This window comes from Panthera tigris, chromosome A1 (assembly GCF_018350195.1).
Source record: "Panthera tigris isolate Pti1 chromosome A1, P.tigris_Pti1_mat1.1, whole genome shotgun sequence".
Lineage (NCBI taxonomy): Eukaryota > Metazoa > Chordata > Mammalia > Carnivora > Felidae > Panthera > Panthera tigris.
The window spans coordinates 146,539,883-146,554,372 of NC_056660.1; the positions used below are offsets into that span (position 1 = coordinate 146,539,883).

At 35.9% G+C, this 14,490-nt stretch overlaps 1 protein-coding gene across 1 annotated transcript in view; it reads right to left on the bottom strand.

Moving 5' to 3' along the window:
* The window catches only part of EDIL3 (EGF like repeats and discoidin domains 3), a 319,001-nt gene that overhangs the window by 129,241 nt on the left and 175,270 nt on the right, over positions 1–14,490 (bottom strand). Inside the window, exon 7 of the mRNA XM_042956589.1 lies at positions 12,328–12,509. Within this exon, the coding sequence (XP_042812523.1) occupies positions 12,328–12,509 (182 nt within the window). The remainder of the gene's footprint in view (positions 1–12,327; positions 12,510–14,490) is intronic.

Consider the following 14,490-nt stretch of genomic DNA (forward strand, 5'->3'; position numbering starts at 1 on the left):
GGCTTAGTTAGCAGCCTTAATTGTTTCCGGAGAACACCTTACAAATATTACCCATGTCTGTCTGATGTTGCTTATAAAGGGGGTTTGCAGTGATTACAGAGGAAGGTATGGGTCATCGGGCTTTACAGAAATTCTGGTTCCTGTGTCGCCCAGATGGGTGAGGCATTACCTACAGTGTGGATAAATGTATCTCATATGGCACCAAAGGAAGTGTGCTAAGATGACACGGTTCAAGTGACCATTTATAACATCTGAACATAGAAGGTGAACTGACTTGTCTGGACAATCCTAGTACCACTCAGAGCAGTATAATTACCATGTGAAAATAAACATTGTCTTCCGTCTATTTTGCTCAACATTCTTTATTCTTCTATCAGTCAATTATCTGCATCTATTTAACAGTTTTTTTTTTAATTACTATTCGAGGTGCTATGGAAATAGACCTAATCAGGTATAATTCCTACTCTTTTAAGAAATTTTTTTATATTTTACTTATTTTCAGACAGAGAGAGACAGAGCATGAGCAGTCGAGGGGGCAGAGAGATGTCACAGAAACTGAAGCTGTCAGCACAGAGCCTGATGTGGGGCTCGAACACTTGAACCGTGACACTGTGACATGAGTTCAAGTTGGACGCTGAACCAACTGAGCCACCCAAGTACCAGGTGTAATTCTTACTTTTAAGTGACTTACAGTATAGGAGGAGAGAGAAAGGTAAACAGTGACCATAAAGAATGTTAGCTGCTAGTGACGGAAACATATAGTGGGCAGGGTGGAAAAAAAGAACAGTGTGATCACTTCTATCTTTGGAGATAAAAAGGAGAAATTCCAGGAATTACTTTATACAGAATGGAATTAAGGATGTGAATCCAAAGAAGACTGGTAGCTGGTCAACAGATGAAACAGGAAATGTATGGGCCTAAGTACGGCAGCAGAAAACAGCCAGATACACATGAGGAACAGCAAGAAATCCGGGTCAGTGAGGCCCTGGGTGCTGCAAAGTCAGAGAGGAAGCAGCTTAGAGCAGAGATTCCAGATGTAGCTCCTTTTAAATTAGAGAAAATTGGCTATATGGTTAATCATATATTCCAGAACTCCTAGAATCTTGACTTAAGATCCAACACGCATCCTTTAAAGTTCATCAGCAAGAAGTGCGCATTAGTACTAGCATAAATGTCATATATGACCAAACAGAGTAAATATTATTTTTCAGTATGGATGTATCAAGTCATTTTTACTTAATGCTAAGTATCTGTTTGTTTTTAAAAATAAAAAAAAAGTAACTTAAAAGACACACACAGCTGTGGATGAAGCTTAGCTCTAATAAACAAAGGAAAAAAAGTAAATTTTCATTTAGGATGACTGTTTATAGAAAGAGATCACTGGAAGGAGTAGTATATTAATGTTTAGATGTAATTAGCCTTAGAGAGGTGTTTAGTATGAAAGCAGTGTATCTAAGAAGGTAGCTTTTTTAGGGAGAAAAAATAGGCTAAAACATGTAGGAACTAGTGAAGATGGGTTAGAGTCAATGTAATCCAGGTTCTGTAACTAGGAAACAACCTGAAAATAAAAGGAAAATCTACTTCTTAAAACCTATGTTTTTAAAAATGATTTTTATGCCTCAAGGAGCTCCAGCTGTCTATAAGTACCAAAAGAGTTTTCACACACATTATATACAGGCTTTTGAAATGAAATAGATGATTACTCTGCTTTTTTTTGCGGCATTTTAAATCCCACTGTTCACAAAGTTAAAAAAAGACACGGAATGTCTACTCCAGAAATGTAAATCTGTAACACAACTTGTGCTCACATAAATCTGACTGGGGTCCGTGTATTTCGCATTAACTATTATTTGGTTTGAAATGCAAAACTCAGATGGTCTTGCTTTGGGATATTTTAAATTTTCTAACAACAAAGAATCTATAGCCATTTAGGGATGGTAATTGATGAAAATTCTTTATGACTAATAAAGACATAAAATCCTTATGACTAATGGATAATGCTTTTTATGAGTTGCTGCTAAAGCTGGGTGCACTTCTGGCTAGGATATCTAACGTGGTTCTGCCTCCATCCAGCTAGGAGACCTTTTGTGGGTCACATATTTCCTGCTATCCCTCCTCATTTTCCTTCACTATTCTTTCCTTTCTTACCCATGCAGTTATCACTACTTGCAGTTCCAAAAAACAAAGTGCTCAGATCATCAAACAAAAGTGTTATTTTATTTATTTATTAATGTATCTGGGGCAGGACAAATCCAGGCTTTATGAGCTGATGAGACATGTTTTTTCAGTGTGGTCTGAGAATGACCTGCTGCAGTTGTGAGAGGCAATCCAGAAGCTTCTATTTTTACCCACTGACTCAAACAATTCCTGTGCATATTGAAGTTTGAGAAGTAACTCTCTCTCACCCCCACCACACACACAAACTTTGTGGCATATAGAGAGGAAACATATTAAGGTTATATTCACATTTTCTAAGAGTCATGAATTACTTAAAAGGGAAAGATCCAAACCTATTTTTCTCAGTGGTAAAATACTTGTACTGACACAACTACTGACAGATTAAGTCTCAAAGGAAAGTCATGGCTTTGCTTTGGTATACCCATCACACAGAGCAGTATGTAATAATATAGCTATGTAATACCTAGTGTAATGGCAATTCTTCTTCTCATATTCCGTAAATGCTATGCTAAATTAGTTTTTCCATTTAACAAAAGTTTTATTAGAATAGGCTGAATATAATAAAATATTACTGTTCAAATGAAATGGTTAGCAGATGATGTAAGACCAGGGTATATATAATATCTTGTTATGTCTACGTTGCTCACTCTTCTATATCCTAGATTCAGAACATCTTGAAGGCCACTGCTGTCTTCCTTCTAGTGCCTAATAGAACAGAGACTACAGAGTAGACATTCATTTAGTAAATGTTGCTGCTTGGATGAATAAATGACTAGATGAAAATATAATGTACATGCAATCTAGAAAGAATGTATATACATGAAACAAAATCACCTCAGAAATTAAAAAAAAAATATTTTACCGCATGTATCTATAAAATAAAAATAATGAATATAAAATAATTATCTTTAAAAATAAATAAAATGGTCATTTTCAGAGGCCTTCATCAGTTAACAAAGTGCCCGGAAGAATTAAATAAACTTATACATTTTTAAATGATTACCTATATGATAAGACATATTTCCATAATTGTGCAAAGTTGCTATTTCAAATACATTAGTCAGAAAGAAAAACTGACATTCCAAGATGTTAAAGAAGTAGTCAGTATTTAATGTGGTGGTTATTTATTAGTTGGAAAAATATATAGGTAAGGAATATAAGATCAGAAAAACAAAAAGGGGGAGAAAAAGTTTTGTTTAACTGTATTTACTGCACTAACCCTTTAAATCCAAAAGCAATTATAAACATTGTGGAGCTCTCAATAATTGCCCACTGAGTGTGTAAATTTAAAATGGCAATTTCAAAAAAAAATGGCAATTTCAGTTTTTATTTCACCAAGACACGGAAGAAAATGGAATTGAATACTAATTAGTGTAAGTGTGTCATACACCTGAAAGATTAGGGGGATACTGTGCTCATTATAAGTGAGTTTAAGCAAAGTACTCAAATGTTTCATTTGAAGTACTGAGTATAAACAAAAGAATGAAGTGACAAGGGAAGTTAATAATGTTCAAACAGAAAATCTGGTACACGTACATGAGTAGACTTCCCAGAGTCTCTTAGATATGATTTTCCTTTAAGAAAGGGATACACTTTTTCTTTTAAAAAATAACTTAGGAAATAAGATGTTATTAAAGAATACAATAACATAATAACTCTGAATGTAATCTCAAAACATTTCTTAAATGAAAGTTGTGAGTTTTCAGTTTTCCCATTATACACAAGACTGTTTCATCTGATATAAAAGCCTTTTTGGGCTTTTTTGGCTTCCTTACTATAAGACTTTTTGGCTAATTTCCTCGTCCCTCAAACAGCTGTATTGAGGTCAGATCAGTTGGAAAACCCAGGAAATTGTTCTGAGGACCAGGAGAAGGGTCTCCAAGGTTGGAGGGAGACAGCGTGGCGGTTGTGAGGTGCGTGGAAGTGAATTGGGGGAGAGAAAACGGCAGTGCCACAGAGGGGAGGGAACCCTTTTTGTGGACAGACAAAAGGGAGAGAAAAAGGGGTTGAGGGTAGCATAGGTTTTGTACAAGAGGAAAACCTCTCTAGACCACAGACAGGGGAGTGAGAAGTATTGAGTGTCTCAGATATTTTTGCAAATAGCATTTGGAGTTCCAATTCTGAGGTTTTGGAAATGTGCAACTTTCTCCACAGTGGAGCTGGAGCACACACTCCTGGGGAGAGGGAAGGTGGTCCCAGAGGGCATAGTGTGGTGTAGAGATCTCTGGGGCACATTGAGAGAGGACATTCCCCTTCCTAGAGTACTTTTGAAAGAGAGTATATTGCCTCCCCAAGGACAAAAACCCTGCAGGCACCAGCAAGAGGCTTTTCAGCAGCAGGGGACAGAGGCATCCAGAGGAAATATAGCTTTGTTGCTGCTTTTATCAGTGCTACACCACAGATTCTGCACACTGCACAGGTGTGGGACTGTTCTGGGACAAAGGACCTAAGACACAGCATGGAGAGGCTCTGTTTCAGAGGAGAGGGTAGGTCCCTGTTGTGCTGGGTCCTTTAAGACTTCAAGTTTTGAATCCCAGCCACATGTCAAAAGAAAATCCACAAAGGGAGAACTGACTGCCCTCAGTATTCTGTGAGGGCTGCATGAACAGGATGGGGTGAGATCTCTCGTCTGGGGACAAGAGATTGCGGTGGCACCATTTTCCCCTCAAGACCAACATGGTGGGACTCCAGAAAGCAGCACTGTGGCCGCTGTGGAGGTGGGACCCAGTTACACCAAACAATGATCCCCCTGTGTGTGGCAACCGCTTATTTACTGGGGTGAGACTGACTGTGAGACTGTGCACTGGGCCTCTCCTCAAGACCAGCACAGCCAGCATCCTCCATGCACCAAGCACACTGAAAATCGAGTGCTTGAAAACGACACCCACAGTTCTCATGGAAACAGACCAGGCTTACTTTTCTCTCTTCTTCTTCTTCCTTCTTTCTTCCTTCTCCTTCTCTCCCCAACCCCCACTCCTCCTCCTCTTCCTCCTCCTCCTTCTTCCTCCTCCTCCTCCTCCTCCTCCTCCTCCTCCTCCTCCTCCTCCTCCTCTTCTTCTTCTTCTTCTTCTTCTACTTCTTCTTCTTCTTCTGGAATCAGGCTTATACTTTCTTCTTTGTTTCTTGAATTTCCTTTCTTTCTCTCTCTCTCTCTCTCTCTCTCTCTCTCTCAGATAAGGCTTAATCAATCTTTCTTTCTTTCTTTCTTTCTTTCTTTCTTTCTTTCTTTCTTTCTTTCTTTCTTTCTTTCTTTCTTTCTTTCTTTCTCTTCCCTTTTCTTTGGAATTAGCCTTACAGTTTTTGATTCTCTCTTTTGTTTTTTTCATTCCTTTTCCTTTTCTGTTTGTTTTTTTTTGGGGGGGGTGGGAATCAGGCTTTTATCCTCTTTTTTTCCAGGGTTACCCTAACAAACAAATCAAAGCACATCTAACAAAGCAAACACCCCCCACTGCAAGCAAAGAGGGGTGCTGCAGAGGACTGATGTTTGGGAAAGAACAATCAAAATGCAACAGCAGAGAGTATCAGAAACATTTGCTGAAATACCAGACCTAATGGCATTAAAGGGGACAATGTATGACCCCTTTTTAATATAGCATTACTCTCAGGTACAGGAAACATAAAAATCTTTTGAAACACACAAAAGACAGAAATTTAGCCTAAATGACAACGCAGAGAAATTTTCCCCAAAAGAAAGGTCAAGAAGAAATCATAGCCAGGGACTTGCTCAAAACAGATATAAGCAATATGTCTGAACAAGAATTTAGAACAACAGTCATAAGACTACTAGCTGGGCTTGAAAAAAAGATATAGAAGACACCAGTGAACCCTTTCTGCAGAGATCAAAGACCTAAGAATAAGTTAGGATGAAATAAAAAATGCTGTAACTGAGAACCAAAACAAACTGGATACAATGACAATGAGGATTGAAGAAGAGAGGAGAGAATAGGTGAAATAGAAGATAAAATTATGGAAAATAATGAAGCTGAGTAAAAGAGGGAAAGGAAATTACTACATGAGGGGAGACTTAGCGAACTAAGTGATTCTATGAAACAAAACAATATCTGTATCATAGGAGACCCAGAAGAACAAGAGTGGAAAAAAAGGGTGGCAGATTTATTTGAACAAATTATAGCTGAGAACTTCCCTTATCTGGGGAAATAGAAAGAAATAGACATTCAAGTCCAAGAGGCACAGAGAACTCCCCTCAAAATCAACAAAAACAGGTCAATACCACAACATATCATAGTGAAACTTGCAAAATACAAAGATAAAGAGAGAATTCTGAAAGCAGCTAGGGACAAAAGATCCTTAACCCAGAAGGCCAGACACATACAGTAGTAGCAGACCTGTCTACTGAAACTTGGCAGGCCAGAATGGTGTGGCAAGAAATATTCAATGTGCTGAAGGGGAAAATATGCAGGCAAGAATTCTTTATCCAGCAAGGCTGTCATTCAGAATAGAAGGAGAGATAAAGACTTTCCCAGACAAACAAAAAATAAAGAAGTTTGTGACCACTAAACCAATCCTGTAAGAAATTTTAAGGGGGATTCTCTGAGTGGAGAATAAAAAAGAAGACCAAAGCAACAAAGACGACAAAGGACCAGAGAACATCACCAGAAACACCAACGCTACAGGTAAAACAATGGCACTAAATTCATATCTTTCAATAATCACTCTGAATGTAAATGGACTAAATGCTCCAATCAAAAGACATAGGGTATCAGAATTGATTAAAAAAAAAAAGAAGACCCATCTATATGGGGCTGACAAGAGAGTCATTTTAGATCTAAAGACACCAGCAGATTGAAAATGAGGATGGAGACTCATTATTCATGCTAACATAAGTCAAAAAAAAAAAAAAAAAAGCCAAAAAAGCCACACTTATATCAGACAAACTAGATTAAAATTTTTTTAATGTTTATTTATTTTTGAGAGAGAGAGAGAGAGAGAGAGAGAGAGAGATTCTGTGTCTCTTCCTTTCTGCACCTCCTCTGCTCATGCTCTACATCTCTCTGTCTCTCAAAAAATAAACGTTAAAAAAATAAAAATAAATAAACAACACCACAGAAATAAAAGCAATTATAAGAGGATACTAGGGAAAAGTTACATGCCCACAAACTGGGCAATCTGGAAGAAATGGACAAATTCCTAAAAACACATAAACCACCAAAACTGAGAAAGGAAGAAATAGAAAATATGAATAAATCCATAACCAGAAAAGAAATTGGAAGTAATCAAAGATCTCCCAACAAACAAAAGTCCTAGGCCAGATGGCTTCCCAGGGGAATTCTACCAGACATTAAAGAAGTATTAATACCTATTCTTCTCAAACTGTTCCACAAAATGGAAATGAAAGGAAAGTTTCCAAAATCATTCTAAAGCCACCATTACCTTGATTAAAAAAACATAAAAGACCCCACTAAAAAGGAGAATTACAGGCCAATACCCATGATGAACTAAGATGCAAAAATTTTCAACACGATACTAGCAAATCAAATTCAACAACACATTAAAAGAATCATGCATCATGAACAAGTGGGGATATTCTTGGGCTGCAGAGCTGGTTCAATATTCACAAAGCAATTAGTGTGGTACAGCACATTAATAAAAGAAAGGATGAAAACCATATGATCCTCTCAACAGATGCAAAGCATCTGACAAAACATAGCATCCTTTCTTAACAAAAATTATCAAGAAAGTAGGGATATGAGGAACATACCTCAAGATCATAAGGCCATCTACAAAAGACCCATAGCTAATATCATCCTCAATGGGGAAAAACTGAGAGCTTTTTCCCAAAGGTCAGGAATGTCCACTCTCACCACTGTTTTTCAACATAGTACTCTAAGTCCCAGCCTCAGCAATCAGACAACAAAAAAATTATAAGGCATACAAACTGGCAAGGAGGAAGTCAAATTTTCTCTCTTCGCAGATGACACAATACTCTATGTGGAAAACTCAAAAAACTCCATCAAAAAACTGCTAGAATTGAAAAATTTAGTAAAGTCACAGGATATAAAATCAATGTACAGAAATTGGTTGCATTTCTATACATCAGCAGTGGAGCAGCAGAAAGAGAAATTGAAGAATTGATCCTATTTGCAATTGCACCAAAAACCAAAAATTATCTAGGAATAAACCTAACCAAAGATGTAAATTACCTGTATGCTTAAAACTATAGAAAACTTATGAAAGAAATTGAAGAGGACACAAAGAAATGGAAAACATTCCATGTTCATGAACTGGAAGAACATATATGGTTAAAATGTCTATACTACCTGAAGCAATCTACACATTCAATGCAATCCCTATCAAAATAACACTAGCGTTCTTCACAGAGCTAGAACAAACAATTCTACAATGTGTATGCAACCAGAAAAGACCCTGAATAGCCAAAGTAATGTTGAAAAAGAAAACTGTAGCTGGAGGCATCACAATTCCAGACTTCAAGCTGTATTATACAAAGCTATAATCATCAAGACAATATGGTACTGGCACAAAAACAGACACATATATTAATGGGACAGAATAAAGCACCCAGAAATGGACCCACAAATGTATGGCCAACTAATCTTCAACAAAGCAGGAAAGACTAACCAATGGAAAAAACAGTCTATTCAACAAATGGTGCTGGGAAAATTGGTCAGCGACATGCAGAAGAATGAAACTTGGTCACTTTCTTACACAATACACAAAAATAAATTCAAAATGAATAAAGATCTAAGTGTAAGACAGGAAACCATCAAAATCCTAGAAGAGAACACAGGCAGTAACCTCTTTGAACTTGGTTGCAGTAACTTCTTACAAGACATGTCTCTCGAGGCAAGGGAATCAAAAGCAAAAAAAATCAATCTATCTTTAATCAAGATAAAAGGCTTCTGCACAGCGAAGTTAACAATCAACAAACAAAACTATAAAGCAACCGATGGAATGGGAGAAGATATTTGTGAAGGACATATCGGATAAAGGGTTAGTATCCAAAATTTATAAAGAACTTACCCAATTCAACACCCAACACACAGAGAATCCAGTAAAGAAATGGGCAAAAGACATGAACAGACACTTTTCCAAAGAAGACATTCAGATGGCTAACATCACATGAAAAAATGCTCAACATCACTCATCATCAGGGAAACAGAAATCAAACCCACAATGAGATAACACTTCACACCTGTCAGAATGGCTAAAATTATCAACTCAGAAAACAATAGATATTGGAGAGCATGCAGAGAAAGGGGAACACTTTTGCATTGTTGGTGGGAATGCAGACTGGTGCTGCCACTCTGGAAAACAGTATGGAGGTTCCTCAAAAAATTAAAACTAGAATTACTGATGACACAGCAATTGCACTACTAGGTCTCTACCAAATGGGCACATGAACCCCATGTTTATAGCAGCACCATCAACAATAGCCAAATTATGGAAAGAGCCCAAATGTCCATCAACTGATTAATGGATAAAGAAGAGATGGCATATATATACACAATGGAATATTACTTAGTGATCATAAACAATGAAATCTTGCCATTTGCAACAACGTGGATGGAACTAGAGTGTAATGTTAAGTGAAATAAGTCAGTCAGAGAAAGACAAATATCATATGATTTTACTCATATGTGGAATTTAAGAAAAAACAGATGACCCTAGGGGAAGGGATGGAACAATAAGAAAAGCAGAGAGGGAGGCAAACCTTAAGAAACTCTTAAATACAGAGAACAAACTGAGGGTTGCTGGAGGGGTGCTAGGTGGACAATGGGCTAAATGCGTGATGGGTGTTAAGGAGGGCACTTGTTGGGATGAGCACTGGGTGTTATATGTAAGTTAGGAATCACTAAATCCTACTCTTGAAACAATACTACAGTATATGTTAACTAAAATTTAACTTAAAAAATATTTTAAAAAGACTTTTTATGTGCCTGTATTGTTCTTCTGTGAGAGTTCATTATCACCTTCAGACTAAAAGCAACCTAATAATAATAATAATTTTATCCCCTTAAAAGAGGTATTTAATTATTTTAGTTAAGTTGATAAAGTTATGTTTAATCTAAATTTCTCTAAAAGTCAACCACTGTCCTATTCCATTGAGGTTATTTTCACTTATAACTAGTGGGATAAAGAGAACTTAAAGTTGACTTGTACTTTGGAAGGCAGAATGATGTGTAAGGTTAAGGTAGGCAATAAAGTGGGACAAAATAAAGTGAAAAGTCAGGACTGAAACATTAATAAGGTGTTCCTCAGTAAAAATACTGCAAAAGGATGTTATTGTGGTTTATTAAAACATGGCAATGACTGAAGCTCTCAAACATAATTTGCCAAACCCAGATGCAATCTAGTGACATTGTCTCACAGTGTTGTGCAATTTTTGCTATTAATTTTAATTTCTAAAGCTTTATCATGACTACAATCCCACAAATGCATTTCATAACAGGCAACTAAGCTGATTTTTAAAAAAATGGTCTCTGCAACGATTTTTAACAATAAAATATAGGCATTTTTGTTCTCATCTATTTTAAACCTTAATTGTATATTCATTAGCTTGGGATCAAAAGTGTATAAATGTGCCATTTCCACTATCTGGAATTCTCTTTGCACATGTAGCTACAGATTAGAAAAATCATGTGTAATCTAAGAAGCAATTTCTGCAAATGCATGCAAAAATAAATTCATCAAACAAAACAGTATCTGGTAAACACATGGAGCCATAAATTAATTGTAAAAATTCACAAGAAACCTGAACAAAGGAAAAATCTGAAGGGGATTTTGGCCCAGTTTTTAAGGTATGGAAATCATGTTACCTGGCCATAGATCAACTTTTCATTCTACTAAATTCCCGTAAATCAATGCCTGTACATTGCACCTAATAATGTCAAATCATGGATTTCCATGTTAAAAATTACCTCTGACTCCAAATACATAGTAAACAAAATCGCTCAACTACTTAAATCAAAATTCTGTAATAGCTCCATGGAAAAAGCCCCAAACTTTTTAGTATGTGTGAATCCTAAGGCACACTTACCTCACTCGCTAAATTTGAACATGTTCCTCTAGCAACTTATACACAAGTCATGATTTTCTATATGATGTTCCCCAGATTCTCACTTAGCATCTTTGATCATGCTGCTCTGTAGGCTTTTAGTCTCCATTGAAAGGCATTTTCCAAGGCCCACCTAAAAAGCTATTCTCCCACAGGCTTTCTCATGATAATTATTTCTTCCACTAAACCCACTGTATACTGGGTATTCCTTCTCTTCAGCACACACTCAATGATTTGTTACAGGTTATTAATGTGCTCTCCCGAACAGGGGTATAATCTTTCACAGAAATCATGCTTTAATCATCTTTTCTGTCTTCCTAATGTGTAGTTTACTTACATATTACTTAAGGTAAGTCCTCAGAAAGCATTTAACTGGATAAAATACAATGTGTTGGTATTATTACCATCCATCCCATTTTAGGGAAATCACTTACGATCTTGGTATATCATGTTTTTTTCTGTTTAAAAAAGTAGCTGGCTGGTGATAATAAATAGAAGAGTATGAGTTGAAAAACCCTCAGCTATTGAAAGAGGGTGCTGAAGACATTTTTGGTATTCGCGTTATCTATTCTGTACATTATATGTTCTGTGCATGTGAAACCACTTCTAAGACAGAGAAAGAAAACATGCATTTTTTATTTTCTTGAAGTGTCAAAAGTTGTGGCCAAATGTTAACATGTGGCCTATGTGGAAACCTTCTAGGGGAGCCTGGGTGGCTCAGCTGTTTAAGCTCTTGATTTCGGCTCATGTCATAATCTCACAGTGGTGAAATAGAGTTCCTTTCACTCTGAGCCTGGAACTGGCTAAACATTCTCTCCCTCCCTCTCACTCTGCCCCTCCCTGGCTTTCAAGCACTGCATGTGCTGTCTCTCACATAAAAAAAAATAGCAATATTTATACCCCAAGAATTTCAACATTGTTAACCCTCAATACACTTTACAGTCAACGTACATATATCCCACAGTTTCAGATTTCATAGCCAATTTGGACTCAGCTGAATCATCCTGTCCTCTGTTACCATGAAGAAAAGTCACACTTTGGGCTGTGATTTGTATTCTTTCTGAAATGACTCTGGTCATTCCTTGGCAGTCACCTTGTCCCATCCCATGTGTTACCTGAATCCATGGCCATCTGTCATTTTCTGCAGCTGTCCATGCATTTATAAGCCCCTTCTTATTGAGACGTGCATAGTAGGGATACCATTTCTGCAGTCCAAAAAGAGCTCGGTGGGTAGAGGAAGCTGTGATTTGCTGATTTGATATGATTCCACCTTCGATTCCCAATGGGCCTGAGCATTCTGGGAACAAATCAGGAAAAAATTGTGAATGTATTAGAAATAATCCACATTTAAAATGTGGCTGTTAGATTTGATGGGAGATATTTTTTAAATGAATTTATTTTGTACCATAATGCTTTTGGAACTCCTCATGAAGGAAATGATTCTTTTTCCTGATGACACTCTCTTCTTCCTTTGCTTTGAGTGTGGCACCTCAATAGATACTGCCTTCCTGCATTATGACTCTGCATTATGCACTGTCATCCCTGGGCTGTTGATCACATCAACCAAAGTGCAATGCCCTTAAAGGACCTACATCATAGTTTACATTTTCAGAAATGAGCATACCTCATTAATCGCAAGCCCTCAATAAATATCTTTGATCCATTGTTTCTTGACTAGCCTATATCTGAGTTTTGTGTCAAAATCATTTTCATACTGACTTTACATTTCCCACCACTATAAATTTTTTTAACTTTAATTTTTATAAACATCATCAGATATGCTTCCAACAAAAATGGCAACATGTAAATATGTCAACTTTTAATAATAACTTGAAATATGTTATAATAGAAACATGTAGAAAAATTATTTTTATGAAGTTAAGTAGGTAAACTCTCTGAATTATACATAACTTACATACACCAATAAGTAAATTAAGATGTTAAAATATTTATATTTCTAATATTTTAAATTCAAAATTCATAGCTAAACATATAGGTGTTTTGTACTAACATTTTAATTTAATTTTATTTAAATTTGTTATCTTGGAAACTTAAGAAAAATTTCTTAATAAAAATTTTAAATTCTAACATTAAGCATAATGCAATTCAAATAATACGTTCTTGGATATCAAATGGCAAATCTACCTGAAAAGTATATATATGAATTTCTTATTTCATAAATTTCACTACAAACTAAATTTATTAAGGTTTGAAAATTCAGAATAAGTGCTATTATGATAGTTCTCTTAATTTAGGTTGTACATTATACTCAACATTTTGTCAAGTTAGATTTGTACAATAAATATGATAATTTCATTATAAAATATACTATGCTGATTGATAAGAATTCCTGAAAAGATGAAAGGAGTACACTGACATTACTTATCAGTATAATAAGCCAACTTGATCAGTGATTATCACCAAGCATACTCTGGATTTTAATAACTATTGAAGCCCAACACTTGTCACTAATTAAATGTTTACACTTAGAATATAAAAGAAATAATTTTGCAGCTGCACTATAAAAGTTAATTTTATTTATCTTAAAAAATTAAAAAGATGTTTCTCATTGGTAACCATTTTTTCATTAAACATAAACATGTTTCTCCTTTGTATTCCATATTCAGGGAATAGGTAGCTCAAGCACATTACCTACTAACATTTCTCCAATGGCTTTAAAACCTTGGGACGCTTTTTATAAAATGGATGAAAATATGTGGAAAAGTAATGATCTTAATCAGACTTTATCAGTAAAGATGGCATTAATACAACAAAAATTGCACCTTGGTTATTGACAACTGATAAATTATATACTTTTAGGTAGACGTACTATATCACTTTGAAGTCATTCAATTAAGAAGCCATTCATTTTTAGAATTGCAATATTGGGAGAGGTAATAATCTGATTTTCACATTCCAGAGAAACTAACCTCAAAACCTCAGATGTTGAACCTTTGGATTCTTGTTTTGCTTTCCACTTTAAACTTCAAAAATCTTTCCAGACTTCATAAAAGCACTAGGAGACTTTCATGATGATACTTTGATTTTAGACAATTGCAGGAGGCTGGCTTTTTAAGGATATTGCCATGAAAGGAATCTCAAGCATCCTTGTCTTGAATTTGTGCAACATTTGGATGGGAAAATGCCACAGGCAAGGAGATCATTTACAAGTCAGTAAATAGGAGACCATAGGCCAGTCGGTAGAACAGCAGAGTGAAAGAGCCAGCTTTAATTTAATTTAATTTAATTTAATTTAATTTAATTTAATATATAATTAA